The sequence below is a fragment of the Ictalurus furcatus genome, chromosome 24, assembly GCF_023375685.1.
Source record: "Ictalurus furcatus strain D&B chromosome 24, Billie_1.0, whole genome shotgun sequence".
In the NCBI taxonomy this organism is placed as follows: Eukaryota; Metazoa; Chordata; class Actinopteri; order Siluriformes; family Ictaluridae; genus Ictalurus; species Ictalurus furcatus.
Window position 1 is genome coordinate 11,318,282 of NC_071278.1, and position 14,914 is coordinate 11,333,195.

At 38.8% G+C, this 14,914-nt stretch overlaps 3 protein-coding genes across 4 annotated transcripts in view; 2 read left to right on the top strand and 1 right to left on the bottom strand.

The window, feature by feature from the left end:
- Positions 1 to 2,379, top strand: part of snx8a (sorting nexin 8a) — a 25,941-nt gene extending 23,562 nt beyond the window's left edge. For both annotated transcript variants that reach the window (XM_053612776.1, XM_053612775.1), the window contains one exon: positions 699 to 2,379. In XM_053612776.1, coding sequence (XP_053468751.1) covers positions 699 to 791 — 93 coding nt within the window. In that variant the 3' untranslated portion in view covers positions 792 to 2,379. The remainder of the gene's footprint in view (positions 1 to 698) is intronic.
- Positions 2,268 to 9,772, bottom strand: nudt1 (nudix (nucleoside diphosphate linked moiety X)-type motif 1). The gene is made up of 4 exons (XM_053612778.1): positions 9,486 to 9,772; positions 7,558 to 7,709; positions 4,817 to 4,962; positions 2,268 to 4,735 (listed from the first exon to the last, which is right to left on the bottom strand). The coding sequence occupies exons 2-4, from the start codon at positions 7,707 to 7,709 to the stop codon at positions 4,563 to 4,565; spliced, it is 471 nt and encodes a 156-aa protein (XP_053468753.1). The 5' UTR covers positions 9,486 to 9,772; the 3' UTR covers positions 2,268 to 4,562.
- A 29-nt stretch (positions 9,773 to 9,801) lies between these two features.
- mrm2 (mitochondrial rRNA methyltransferase 2) lies at positions 9,802 to 13,233 on the top strand. The gene is made up of 2 exons (XM_053612777.1): positions 9,802 to 10,481; positions 12,155 to 13,233. The coding sequence occupies exons 1-2, from the start codon at positions 10,178 to 10,180 to the stop codon at positions 12,577 to 12,579; spliced, it is 729 nt and encodes a 242-aa protein (XP_053468752.1). The 5' UTR covers positions 9,802 to 10,177; the 3' UTR covers positions 12,580 to 13,233.
- Positions 13,234 to 14,914: the final 1,681 nt, after the last annotated feature.

Genomic DNA, 14,914 nt, shown 5'->3' on the forward strand with positions numbered 1-14,914 from the left:
GGAACACCGAGTGCACCGCAGACCTCCTCACCCAATAACATCAGTGCCTGATCTCACTAACAAACACACATTCCCACAGCCATGCTTCAAACTCTAGTGGGGAAACCTTCCCAGAAGAGTGGAGTTTATTATCTTTGCAAAATTGGGACAAAATCGTACTTACTTTTGGCCATATAGTGTGTTTTTCTTTCATTACCGAGACGTTACGAGATCCGACTACTTAAACTTGCACTTTCAGCAGCTTTAAATTATGGGCAGCGTTTTTTTAAAATGCAAGTACTACTTTAATTAATTTGAGAATGAATCTGTTACGTACAGACGTATTTAACTGGCGGTTACATTCTCCATGAAGTAAACTGCGCACACATTTTATAACCTTGAGACTTCTGCTACCACTACGGGTATTTTATGGCCATATTAAACGAAATCTTATCGATGAATTAATTCAACAGAAAGCCATTGGCGGTCTCTCCACGATTCCGTACTAGTAGAAGGTCAAGTCGAGTATGGTATTAATGTGCTGGTCTATTCATAGTCATATATTTGTACAACTGTCCAAAAAATGTTCCAAAAAAAAAAAAAACGTAAAATAAATTGTGCAGGAAATGTGAAGGAACGTTCTCTATGGCTTCCATAAAATCCTAGTCCAAGTCTGGTATTCTGCTTGTCTCATGATCTTGTCTTTCATCTCCATGTAGATGGGCCAGGTCTGGATCAATCTTCACTCCAAGCTGAGTGGACTTTTTGCAGACAGTAATGGAGGTCAGTCTCCTCCTCTCACGCCAAAATAGCCTGGACGTGGTGCTAAGACATGGGACAAATGGAAACGCTGGGCTGCCAGAACCACTTCAGGCGATGTTCTTTCCTTTACGCATCCTACAAAAACACTACCATGTATGATGGTTCTCTTTTTCTGTTACTTCGAGCTCATTTCTATGCAGAACCGTATCGATCTTTTCTTTATCAGCGCCGCTTCATGCCGAGCTTGATGGCAAAATGACACAAACATATTTTGTATGAAACTACTTTACTATCTTTGTAAGGTAACTTAAATGAAAAAGAAAGTTTGCTCTTTTTTTTTTATTAATTAGTCCTATATGCTATGTAGGTCATTATTAAGCTAAGGATGTAATTTTAAGAATAACACTTCTTCATTTTGTATAGAATCATAAGGAACATTCTGTACAACACGTTTACAGCCAGAGGATGGCAGTATTGCTGCAAAGACGCAGTTTATTTCCACATGTAGTGTATTACTGCAAATCTTTTGAAGGGAAAAAATAAAAATTGTAATAGTGGCATAGTGTCAAGATTATTACTATAATCCATTCCTTGCTAAACAAGCCAGAGCTTCGACTAGCTCTGTTCTTCTTTTTTTCCCCCTCATAGTTGCAAAGTCTGAGCCCAAATCTAGAGTATGTGTATTCAGAGTAGGCATTAATAATATACATAGCAGAAGAGGAAGGACATACTAAAGATGGTTTCAGATGTTTTCTTAAAGCAAATGTGTACATTCCTAGATTAGTACATCTCAGGTGAAAATATGAAGTAAAATGAAATTAAAAAGATTGATATGAAATGTTTATTAACTTAAAGCAGAGAAATAAAGATATTCTATACCAGTGTTTTTGCCTGTATATTATCTAATGGACCATGTGTGCCATACTGGGGTGAGCCATGCCTCGCTTATTATCCAGTATCCTGATTTATTCATAGAGGCCATGCTTTATACAAAATTTAATGTTTTGTATAAATTTTGTTTGTTTTTGTTTTTTTGCAGAGGACCATTTTGGATCATTTTTGTTTATTCATTTTAGTTTTTGCAAACAGTTTATAACTTCTATTTGCTTGATGGATCTAGCATGGACCATAGTTTGCCCTCTGCTGGCATTATGGGCAAATTACAACTTTAATTTCTTACTAAATGGATGTGTTGGACACGTGCGTGCTCTCACACATTATTTTCTCCGCTGCCTCTGTTATTGCTCTACTGTTGTTATATGTGCATCTTTGCTAATCAACAATAAAGCAAGAGATTTAAGCAAGAGATTTGTGTTTTGTATTCAATATTGTACAAAAGCATATTGCATGGTAATTTTGCATAAATTTGCATGGTAGAGTTTCACTATTTCTGACTACTAACCAACTCGTGCCACTAAAAGGTACCATGTCAAAATATTTGCATTTTATCTTTATAGAAATGAGGGACTGAGCAACACGGCAATTTTTTTTTAATAAAAATCAGCTCACGAAACATAAAGGGATGTTAAGGTGCATGATGTTTATTAGGATATTTAAGTTGGCTAACAAAGTGCCAACAAAAATAAATCAACCATTTTGAATCAGCTGCTTGTTACTCTGAGCACTAACGGAGTCAGTCATATTGCTCATTATACAGAAACGTATTACAGTTTCAACAGAGCACTGATAGAAATTCCCTTCTTTAGGATAAATTTACATAATACATGACACTGTGGAATAACCGCAATAATTCTGTTCATATGTGAAGAACCATTACACACTTACACAGCTTAGCAGGTGGAAATGTCTTGATTTTGAAATCAGATTTATCTAATAGTTCCTATTATAAGATAATACACCAAATATAAGATTACTGAACCCGTATCTAGACAGTTTTTAACTCATTTTAAGCTTGAAATTAGTAAGAAATAGGTTTAATAATCTAATATTTGGTTTACTCTAATCTTATATTATGTAATACTAGATACTTTTGAATTCGTTACATTCAAGATATGTCATTGTTTGCAGTGTACAAAGACATAACTAGTATTTTAAGTACACGAAATGAATTACAGATATCTGTGATAACTAAACTCTGTGACATTAGACAACGTTTTTGATAAAAACGCATAAAGAACCTTTCTATAGCCTCCAAAGCCTATAGTGAGGATCAAACAATAACACTGTTGGCTAACTGTGTGATTATAATCATATTATTGTGTAAAAAAGAACTGTACAGACACTACTGAACAGGTAATGTTAGGAACGCATGTAGGAAATACTCACTTAACAACAAAAACCTATTATTAGAACATCATCAGTGTAAGACAGTATGATATAAGACAGTATAATCATTGCTCTTAAGCACAACACAGTGTGTGTGAGACCCCGATCTAACAGCCGTCTCAGGATGTTATCATCTGTCTGTCTGTCTCTCTTTCTCAATCTGTCTCTCTCTCCGTCTCTCTCTCTGTCACTCTCTGTTTCTGTGTCTCTCACCGTCTCTGTCTTTCTTGGTCTGTCTGTCTCTCTCTCTGTCACTCTCTGTCTGTGTGTCTCTCTCTCTGTCTGTCTGTCTCTGTCACTCTCTGTCTGTGTCTCTCTCTCTGTCTGTCTGCCTCTCTCTCTGTCACTCTCTCTCTGTGTGTCTCACTCTCTGAGACGGCTCATCTGGTCTTTTCGAGCGAGACTTCAGTGACCACTTGTGATTAGATTTCATGGATAAAGTTGGCTACATGGTCCTTTGGTGTTGTCCCATATATTTACATTTACATTTCAAATAAATTGTACTTGGAAGAGATTTCACTACTTTCCTCCTGCTCCGGAAGGCAGTTCAGTATAGTGCACCTCACAGGTTAAATAACATCACACCCTGTTTAGTGAGCATACCGTAGTGAACATAACGGCATTTGGGAATTAACTTTATCTGATAAGTTTAAATATATTTCAGTGTGACGGTGTTGCTTCAGATGAAAGATTATCATGAAATTATAAACATTATGACATCGCCTTCCGGATTGTCTTTACCTCAGAAAGCAAGAGAAATTTCGCTTTCCATAGTTTATGCAAACTTGTAATAATAGCAGTAGCGCTAATGCTTGTTCTGCCTGTATAACCTTATAGACTGGTTATTATTTAAATACAAAACCTTTAAGTACTTAACATTTTGTGTAACAAATAAAGCAAAAGACATTTCTTTTTTTGTCCCCTTGGAAACCTTCCTAGTCTTCTGTATAGTTTATGATTCAAGGTGAAAGCCATCATCCTAAAATGAGGAATATATATAATGAAGAAAAAACTGACGTCAGGCTCTGTGTAACTGGTTTACTATTTGAAAGCATTTGATTCAGTTAATTATAGAAAACTACAACTTAAATCAACTTCCATAAATCCATGTTCTGTACAGCTTATCCTAGACAGGGTCGTGGAGGGGAAGCCTGGAGCATATCCCAGGGTACGCGGGACACAAGGTGGGGGACACCCTGGACGGGGTACCAATTAATGGTAGGGCATAATCACACACACACTACAGACAATTTGGAAATGCCAATCGGCCTACAATGCATGTCTTTGGACTGGAGGAGGAAACCGGAGTACCCGGAAGAAACCCCCAAATGTTTCTAGCAGGAAGAAAATAGCACAATGTATGTAAGAGCGAACTGATAACAGCTCATAGTTTATTCTAAAACTTCTAGAGGTGTACACAGAGGTGCTACCTGCACTAAAGCACAGCCATGTCAACATCACTCACGAGGTCTGATCACAAGCGGTCACCTGAAGTCGCATTCGTTACACCTGATCGCATCCATCTAGGAGTCTGATCAAAGCTCCTGCACCTCGTTGAGCTTGTGTTCCAGGATCACGTCATGGCCTTGGAATTTGAAGTAGCCCAAGAACTTTTTCTTCTGCAGCATCAGCGGGAACCAGAGGACGTCGTCTGCCCACATTTCGCCGTAGGGGATTTTGTCGATGTCGAACCACCGAGGCCGCATTTCTAAAATGGAAACGTTAACAGGGTGTCAAACATTTTCGAGCAGTGCATCGTGTGCCGCAAACGCAGCAGGTTTGATATTACCTTCCGATTCCGTCGGCTCGCCGTCGTAATCGTCGGCTCGGAATATATGCACGTCCATCAGCTCCGTTTCTCCGACGAATTCGAACGTTATATTTCCGATCTTGCACAGCGTGTCTACAGTGAGGCCGCTTTCCTCCAGCAGCTCTCTTTAAAATATCAAGACATTTTCAATCAAAAAGCAAACAAACAAAACAAAAAAACACGACCACCGCACGGGACTTCAGAGTCCAAGCATACTGCGATTTAGTAAAGATAAAATAAAACGAATCATTTTACTTCATCGATATGGACATTTACTTATGTATGGGAATTAACAATAAAGTCAATGTGATGCTGATATAATTCTTTTGTTCTGGATAAAATGAAAAAACCCAACAAACAGATGACAAGATGTACAATGGATATATAAAAAAAAGTCTACACACCCCTGTTAAAATGGCAGATTTTTGTGATGTAAAAAATTAAACCAAGTTAAAATCACTTTATATTAAATAACAATGTATACAAATTAAGTGAAAAACAATCAGAATATCTAAAATATTTTTTGTGGGGGAAGAAAAAAAAACAACCCTTACAATAACCTAGTTGCATAAGTGTGCACGCCCCTGAACTAGTATTTGTTGAAGCACCACTTTATTGAAGCACCTTTTGATTTTATTACACCACTCAGTCTATTTGGGGAGGAGTCCATCAGCGTGCCACATTTTGTCAATATTTTCCAACTCTTTCTTGCAAAAACATTCTAGCTCTGTCATATGTGTAAGGGCCTCTCTTGTGCACAGTCTGCTTCAAGTCACCCCACAGATTTTTAGTTGGATTCAGGTCTGGACTCTGGCTAGGTCATTCAAACACACTGGTTAAGCTGTTCCTTTGTTGATTTGGACGTATGCTTTGAGTCATTGTTGTGCTGAAAGGTGAAATTATTTCAGTTTACTTGCAGACACCTGAAGGTTTTGCATTAAAATCGACTGGTATTTGTAGCTCTTCATGATTCCCTCCACCTTGATAAAAACCCCAGTTCTGGCTGAAGAAAAGCAGCCCTAAAGCACGACGCTGCCACCACCATGCTTCACCTTGGATATGGTGTTCTTTTGGTGAAGTGCTTTTTTTTGTTGCACCAAGCATACATTTTGGAATTGGTCTCATCAGACCATAATACATTTTGCCACATGGTTTGGGGAGATTTAGTTGAACTCGGATGTTTTTATTTTGTGAGAAAGGGCTTCCGTCTAGCCTCCCTCCCCCAAAACCAGACGTGTGAGGAATATGAGAGATTGTTGTCACATGCAGAGAGTAAATCAGTACTCGTCAGATATTCCTGCAGCTCCTTTAATGTAGGTCTCTTAGTCTGCCTCCCTGGTAATTATTTGTCTTGTTCTTTTATAAATTATGGAAGGACATCCTGTTCTTGCTAATATCACTGTGGTGCTCCATTTTCTCTGTTTGTTGATGATGATGGCCTTCACAGTGTTCCCTGGTACATCTAATGTTTTGGAAAATCTTTTATACTCCTCGTTGAAATCAACAAGTGAGATACCGTACATGCTGTGTAAGCTCTTTGAGAACCATGGCTTCAGCAGTCAGATGAAACCAAGAAGATGTGAAGAAAATCCTACAGGAACAGCTGGTCTTTATTTGGGGTTTATCAGAATCACTTCATTGATGACAGCTGTGTGATGATTACTTATGAATATGAGATCGCTTCGTTCTGAACACAGTCACGTCCCCAATTATAAAAGGGTGTGTACACTTATCCAACCAGGTTATTGTATAACTTTTCTATTTTTTCCTCTAAAATGATATAACTTGGTTTAATAAGAAAAACCTTTTTAAAGGTTGTGTAGACTTTTTATATCCATCGTACTTAGCAAGTCATCATTGGGTAATTTCTAATATTTATCCTTTACGACATATTTTCTTTTTTTTACTGTTGCAAAGGTATGTTCATTTTTTAATTTATCCGGCACCTCTGGGGGTTTAATGGAAACTGAACGACACCAATAGGACGGTGTGCGTACAAGTTGTACCACTAAAGATCTTATTGCACAGCAGTTATATTTGCTGAACAGTCATATTTCCTGTGAGTGCCCTTGATATCATTCTGCTTTAACGTGAGGAATTTTAATTACATCTGTATCTCTGATCTGAAAAAATATCACCAAAAAGATTCATTGTTTCCCATTTCATTTGACAAGCTCCCTTGCTTGCTTGATCTTAAGTTTAAATGAGTACTGTTCAGATTTGTTTTGTGGTGTGCGATATGATTTGAAAATAATTACGAGCATCTTCTGACCAATCGGATTTGAGAATACGGCCGTGCGGTGGTACGAATATATTTAAAGAAATGTATATTTAATATAATAAATATATTTTAAATGAAAATCAGCTCTCTAAAGTCAGTTAGGTGGGTTCGAATGTTCGTGAAGCTCCACCCCCAGAACTTTAGGTGGCCTGTGGAGTGTCTGTAAAATGACTGACATTAGACGTGTCCAATCACAAACAAGCATCGGACCCGGAATTCAATTTTCCTGACGGGTTTTCTCAGCGACTTAATGCACTTTTGCTAAGGCCGCAGTTTCATCAATTGTTTTTCATCATGTTCTACATAACTTCTCAGAAGTGCACTACAGTATATAGTCAACTTCATTTGGGATCGAGCCGAAATAACTTCTAGCTTCCAGTCAGAGCTGTACTTTGTCTCCAGGCTACTTGCAGTGATTAGGTTTATCGGGTCTCCTCACCGCCTCGCTGCTTGCTCTATGCTCTCTCCGAGATCAACTTTCCCCCCGAAGCCGTTCCATTTCCCAGCTCCGAAGCCGCGCTTCTTCATGCCGAGCAGCACACGGCCGGGTTGCACCACCAGCACCAGCGTCAGCAGCTTCCTCGTGAACATCTAATAAAACACATCGACCTAGTTATTGATGCTCAATCCCAAATGGCACCTTATCATGCAGGAGCAGTTTATTACATCATACATAGTGCACGACATGCTTGTTTTTTTTGCCACAACTGTTGCAGTCATTAAAATGCTTTATACTACAGCACGGTTAAAAGCTCGTGTCTGATTGGTCAGAGAGTGTGCACTATTTTTGTATAACTACACGGCTCGCATAGTAGTTCTGGCTGTAACGTGAACTTTAAGTTCATATCCAAGCACTCCTTCGAATACATTATTCCTCTTGTACGGCAGACGCGCCACATAATCTAAGACTAATAACAAACGAATAAAAAAACGTTCTTTCATGCAGTGCCCACATTCATTAAAGCTTTTTTTTATATTTTAGGAAAATGAGGTATAAATCACTTGAGATCTTCTGTAGCTCTCTAGACTATTAACTGTTCTCAATCTTTACTAACTTTTTACATAATAATAAACAATAATAATAATTTAAGACTAATTTAAAACTAATGGAAAAAAAACACGAATAATTTAACCCTAATTTTTTTGTTGTTGTTCCAGACTCCACTGATCACCTCAGATTACATTTTTTGTTTGTTTCTTTCTTTCTTGGTTTTCTGTGGGGAAACCTTTTATTTATTTATTTTTAAACGTCTTTCCATCAGTCCCATACTGTGTAAATTTGGTAAGTTCAGAAAGGATGTTTTCTAAAAAAAAAAAAAAAAAAAAAAAAAAAAAAAAAAAAAAAAAAAAAAAAAAAAGGTTGTTTTCATTATATATTTTAGACATGAGTGTTACAAATTTTGGACATTGGAAAATGTATTTATTTTATATTGTTTATTTTTTAAACTCATTTACTTATTAATATCTGATATTTAGGCAACATCAAATTCTTGTGATGGCATTTTAAGTGTAAAAATCTAAAGATATGCACATGAAAATTATTTATGCACGAAAAGATTAACACAGTGACATGTATAATTGTTGATGTGAGGGGAGGTTTAAAAAGAGAGAGAGAGAGACAGAGAGACAGACAGGGAAAGAAAGAGAGACAGACAGACAGGGAAAGAAAGAGAGACAGACAGACAGACAGACAGACAGACAGACAGAGAGAGAGCCAGACACACAGACAGACAAAGAAAGAAAGAGAGACAGACAGAGAGAGAGACAGACAGACACACAAGGAGAGAGAGAGACAGACAGACATAGAGAGAGACAGACAGACAGGGAAAGAGAGACAGACAGACAGGGAAAGAGAGACAGACAGACAGAGAGAGAGAGAGCCAGACACACAGACAGACAAGGTAAGAGAGACCGACAGAGAGAGAGAGAGAGAGAGACAGGGAAAGAGAGACAGACAGACAGACACAGAAGGAGAGAGAGAGAGACAGACACACACAGAGAGAGTCAGACAGAGCGAGACAAACAGAGAGAGAGAGAGACAGACAGACAGACACAGAGACAGACAGACACAGAGACAGACAGACACAGAGACAGACAGACACAGAGAGACACAGAGACAGACACAGAGACAGACAGACAGACAAAGAGACAGACAGAGAGGCAGATTTTAGTTATATTCTGCTGAAATGAACGAAATGACATAGAAAAAAAAAAAGATTCCTTCATTTAGTTGAACGAGATTCGAAGATCCGCCTCAGTAAAATGATCCGAACTTCCCATCACTAATAAAGACCCAAGCAACTAATAACCGTTGTACTACTACTCACAGATAACAAACAGCAAAATAACATTAATATAACATCTTACTTGTTCAAGGACGTATTACAGTACAGTTAATATGTTCAAAAATACCGAATTAATCCTGAAGTTACTAAATACAGAATGCAATGAATTGAACTCCTGATGTATTCCCGCGTGCGAGTGTTTACACTCCGCCCACAGAGTGTTACACTGAAATAATCTCGACTAGAATCATCGACCCTGCTATTTAAAAAAAAAAACATAGAGAAAACAACATATTATATTACTATATGTGACCTCCAGAAAGGTCAGTAGAGTATCTCGTGTATACTCTAGTGTGTTTTTTAAAATATCTTGTTTGATTTTTATTTTGTTTTGTAGTAATCGTTAAGGGGAGATATTTTAGGAAACGGGTCCACACTCCACACCAGTAGGTGGCGTTAAAGCACCAATATGGCGGCAATTAAACTGAAAAATAAAGACGAAGCAGAGCCTCCAGCATGTGTTCATGAGAGACACGCTGTTGAAAAAAAAACAACAACTTATGTTTACGACTATCACTTACAGTCGTAAACATAAACAGGACAACATCATTAAAAAAACGTCGAAACGATCCACTCTATATTTGTTTCTTCTTAACTGGATGTTTTAAAACATAAAGCAGTGATGAATAAGCATTGTAGTGGATGTTGTTTTGGATGTATACACGCGGTATAACTCGGATGTTTTATTCTTCCGGAGATCCAGACTCATAAATCATGTGGAAATGTCTTTATTTGCAACGATGCCGCATTCACAGTTCAGCCCAGGTGCTGAAGAAAGCTCCTGTGAGGTTGAAGGGGAAGAGTGGAGCAGAGCAGCGCTGGATGGTGCGACAGATGAACGACCCCTTCGTTAAAGCAGCTCACCTTCAGCACTTCAGGTGCAGGAGCGCCTTCAAACTGCTGGAGATCGATGACAAATACCGCCTTCTCAAGCCTGGTCTCAGTGTCATAGACTGCGGTGCTGCACCCGGAGCCTGGAGCCAAGTAGCAGTGCAAAGGGTCAATTCAACTGGGGAACGTAAGTTCCAACCCTGCTGAAAACACCTGAAAAACAAACAAACAATAGAAACCAGTGCAGAAATTCTAATGATTTCCACTACAAATACCATTAGAAACCATCAGCTAACCATTAAAACTATTACCATTATTGGTCCTTAATGGTATCCACTTGAAATAACATGCCACCAATAGCAGGCAACAAATTACCAGAGACCCACAGGGACCATTAAACCAATACAATTCCCATTAAAACCATTATAAATTCTGTGAGGGTTTCTATTGTTTGTATTTCTGCAGGGAAGTATTTCAAATCGGATTTGTTTTCTACTGTTTTGTTTCTAGTACGCATTCTCTATAACAGCAAACGCTGAGGATCGTTCCAGCTTTAAATCAAGTTTTATACACGATATTGTCAAATGTTTGTGGACATCTGACCGTCACACCTATACGTCGGCTTTCTTCGAACTGTTACCGCAAAGTTGGAAGCACACACTTGTCTAGAGAATGTCTTTTTCCTTTCACTGGAACGAAGAGGCCCAGACATGTTCCAGCTGTTCACAAAGTGGTGTGTTAATGCTCGAGTGGAAGAACTTGAGAGTCCTGACCTCAACCCCTCTGAGCACCTTTGGGATGAACTGGAACTGGAGCCTCTTCACCTCAACATCAGCGCCTGATCTCATCCTCACTAACGCTCTTGTTGCTGAATGAACGCACATCCCCACAGATACGCTCCAAAATCTAGTGGGAAGCCTTCCCAGAAGACTGGAGCTTATTATAATGGCAAAGAGGGAATAAATCTGGCAGTTATATTCCTAAACCACTGTAGCAGAACTGTTCATATGAACTGCAGTCCAAAGCCATCTTCATGGTTTTTAAGTGGCACCATCCACAGTGATCTCCCTGATCTTTAGGCTGTCCATGTGGGGCCGTCCTCTGCAACAGTGAGCGATTTCCACTTTTCATGGATGTTCCACAGCATTAAATATAACCTCAATAATAAAAATGTATCATGTATTATTCATTAATACATAAAAAATGTGCTGTGGTATTACAGGAATGAGAGACTACGGGATGTGCTTTTATTGGGAATAAACATTAGTGTTGTAAGAGTAATCCGCACTTCCCGGTCATTGATTATTTTCCTCTAACATCACTCCCCATTATGTTTAATTCCTTACTTAAGTGCAGTACAATTACAAGACATTTTAAGCCAAAACCTTAGTGGTCTGAGTTTTTATTACTTTAATATTTGGCCAAATTGCCCACACATTCCTCTGACTGTCAATAAAATATATGCTCAAAGTCAGAACTCTAGCTTCTGTCACTGTGCCAGACTTTATAAATCGGGGGAAAAAATTATATGGACCACCAACACCCAGGCAATCAGAGTAATGCAGTATTTCAACATGATCTGTTGCGTTATCATTCACGTGTTTAAGGCTCTGTATCAAATGGCACCCTAAGCCATGCAGGCGTCGTCCAAATTTCCAAAACTTTAGTGACATAGTGAAAGTATGAACTTTGGTGCATTTGGATCAGTCCATATGACTTCATGACGTAGCCTCTGGCATTAGGCTCATTTGTAATCAGTTAACAGTTGATCAATGATTTTCCACTCTGAATTTTTAAACCGACATATTCACTTCACAATGATTTAATAGATTTTCCTTTTTCATGGTTTCCTTGTTGCAGGGCCTGATTTAGCCAGAGGGTGTGTATTTGGAATAGATCTGCTGCACATTGCCCCTTTGCAAGGTGCCCACTTCCTGTCCAACCGGGATATCACCAGCCCCTCTACTCACGCCGAGCTGCAGGAGCTCCTTCCTCAAGCTTACGCTGATGTCATCCTCAGTGACATGGCACCCAATGCCACTGGGCTCAGGGAGCTGGACCAGGAGAGACTCGTGTGCATGTGTCTTTCACTGCTTGAGCTGGCCGAGAAGCTGCTGCGGCCTGGAGGCTCGCTGCTGTGTAAGTACTGGGATGGAGCGCTTGCACCTAAGCTCCGGGAAGGTCTTACCCGTGCTTTTCAAGACGTGAAGACTGTGAAGCCCAAAGCAAGTAGGAAAGAGTCGGCTGAGTTATATTTCCTAGCCAGGACATTCAGGAAAACCTAGTATCGCTCTTCGTGGATGTAGATTATTGACAGGATTTTTCAGTGGTTGTTTTTGAAGCATGGTGTATCAGGGATAACTCATTTTGTTTTTGTATCGTTGTTGTTTTGTTTTTTTGGGTTTTTTTTTTTTTCAAATGTATGAACGTGATATGACAAAAATCAGGATATCACGATAATTGAAGACATTTCTACGATACATGATGCACATCACGATATATAATTTAGCTAACAAACTGTCTGCAATTAAAATAAACAAAAAAAATGAATGCGAGTTTGACGATACTTTTCCTTAATGCCTACAAAGACAAAGAAGATTAAGTAAAAAAAAAAAAACAACAATTTTTATTACATCAAATCAACGGCATCTTTCAGTACCATTGAATTTGTAATTATTAAAAGCGACAAAAATACATCACCATACCAACGATATCTCAGAAAAGTGTATCACGTAGTTGTTCATCATGATATTGATGATATATCGATACATCGTCCAGCCTTAGTTGTTGCATAACCACAGAAGCCTTCATTGATTGGTTCTGAATATACAGCATGCCTGCATAACTGTTTATTACATCTGTTAATATTTGTTCGTGGGCTGTGTTTGGCAGATGTACTACAGAGAAATAACGAATATAAAAATTATCATTAAAAACCACACAGCAAAAGATTGGTTGGTTGTATCATGTGGTGCATTTACTGTATTGTCACTTCTGGTGCAAAATGGGCTTCATGTGCAAACCAAAGACCTCTGACTGGTGTTCTTTGTACTGTAGTTTAAGACTTTAAATGGATTATTACATGTTATTATTAATGTATTATCAGTCTTCTGGCCCCCAAGATTAATATCTGACTTCCTGTTCCAACCTGCATGAGACAATATGAAAGCCAAGCAGCTTGTTCATTTTACGACATCAAACTGTCGAGGTAGACCTCTTTGCAGATTGATTTAGCAAAATTCCAGGCTGCACGGCTTTGTGCCTTCATCTATAGGTCTTAGGAAGTACTGAGCACCGTTTCAGCAAATCTTACTTTTACTACACTTTGCTGATGCAGCAGTTTGATTCAGATGGTTACCATTAAACACCGGAGGCTGACGGAGAGGTTCAATAACTTATCTCTCGGCTCATCGTAACGTGACTCTGACGCAGATTTACGCCTCCATGTGTACCTTTAACAATCATGCTGTCACATTTTTGAGTGTATAGTGACTGTTTTATGAATTATACAGCCTTAAATAATTGTTTATACACCCCCAATTCGGAAAATGTTGGGACAGAATGGAAAATGCAAAACATCAAACAAAAAGAGTTATTTGAAAATTCAGTTCACTCTGTATTATATTGAAAACACATTATTGACGCATTATTTGACGTTTTACTCTGTGAATTTAGTTTATTTTTGAAAATACACTCATTTCAAATCTGATGACTGCAACACACTCCAAAAAAGTTGAGACAGTCGACTGTTTAGCATTGTGTAACATGACCTTTTCTTTTAATAACACTTATTAAGCGTTATGAAGACACCAGCTGGTTAAGTTTAGCAAATAGAATTTTCTCTGTTCATCCATTATGCATTTCTTAAGCTGCATAACTGTACAGGGCCTTCGTTGGTAGGGGAAGGGTATTTTACGCTTCATAATACGTCACACATTTTCAATCAGAGACAGGTCAGGACTGCAGGAGGACATGCCATCACCCACACTCTCTGCTTACGCAATCATGCGCTTGTAATCCTGGCAGAATGTGGTTTGGCGTTGTCCTGCTCTGGATGGCAGCATATGTTGCTCCAAAATGTGTACATATCTTTCTGCATTAATGCTGCCCTCACAGATGTGCTTACCCATGTTATGGGCACTGACACAACCCCATACCATGACAGACGCTGGCTTTTGGACCTGACGCTGATGACAGCTTGGATGGTCCTTTTCCTCTTTGGCCCGGAGAACATGACGGCTGTTTTGTCCAAAACTATTTGAAATGTTGACTCTTCGGACCGCAAAACATTTTTCCACTGTGCTACTTTCCATCTCAGATGAGACCGAGCCCAGAGAAGTCAGCGGCGCTTCTAGACAGTGTTGATGTATGGCTACTGCTTTGCATAGTAAAGCCTTAACTTGTATCTGTGGATGCAGCGGTGAATGGTGTTGACTAAAAAAGGTTTACCAAAGTATTACCGAGCCCATGTCAGGATATCCATTACAGACTCATGACGGTTTTTAAGACAGTGACGTATGAGGGATCAGAGATCACGCACATTCAGAAGTGGTTTTCAGCCTTGCCCTTTATGCATTGAGATTTGACTGGGTTCCTTGAATCTTTTAATTATATTGTACA

What these genes read in the sequence shown, in the direction of transcription:
- nudt1 (XM_053612778.1), bottom strand. Translation starts at nt 7,709, where the DNA reads ATGTTCACGAGGAAGCTGCTGACGCTGGTGCTGGTGGTGCAACCCGGC. An exon ending in ATAGAGCAAGCAGCGAGGCG is followed by an intron (nt 4,963 to 7,557) that starts GTGAGGAGACCC and finishes GATATTTTAAAG; the next exon opens with AGAGCTGCTGGAGGAAAGCG. An exon ending in CGAGCCGACGGAATCGGAAG is followed by an intron (nt 4,736 to 4,816) that starts GTAATATCAAAC and finishes TTTCCATTTTAG; the next exon opens with AAATGCGGCCTCGGTGGTTC.
- mrm2 (XM_053612777.1), top strand. Translation starts at nt 10,178, where the DNA reads ATGTGGAAATGTCTTTATTTGCAACGATGCCGCATTCACAGTTCAGCC. An exon ending in GGTCAATTCAACTGGGGAAC is followed by an intron (nt 10,482 to 12,154) that starts GTAAGTTCCAAC and finishes TCCTTGTTGCAG; the next exon opens with GGCCTGATTTAGCCAGAGGG.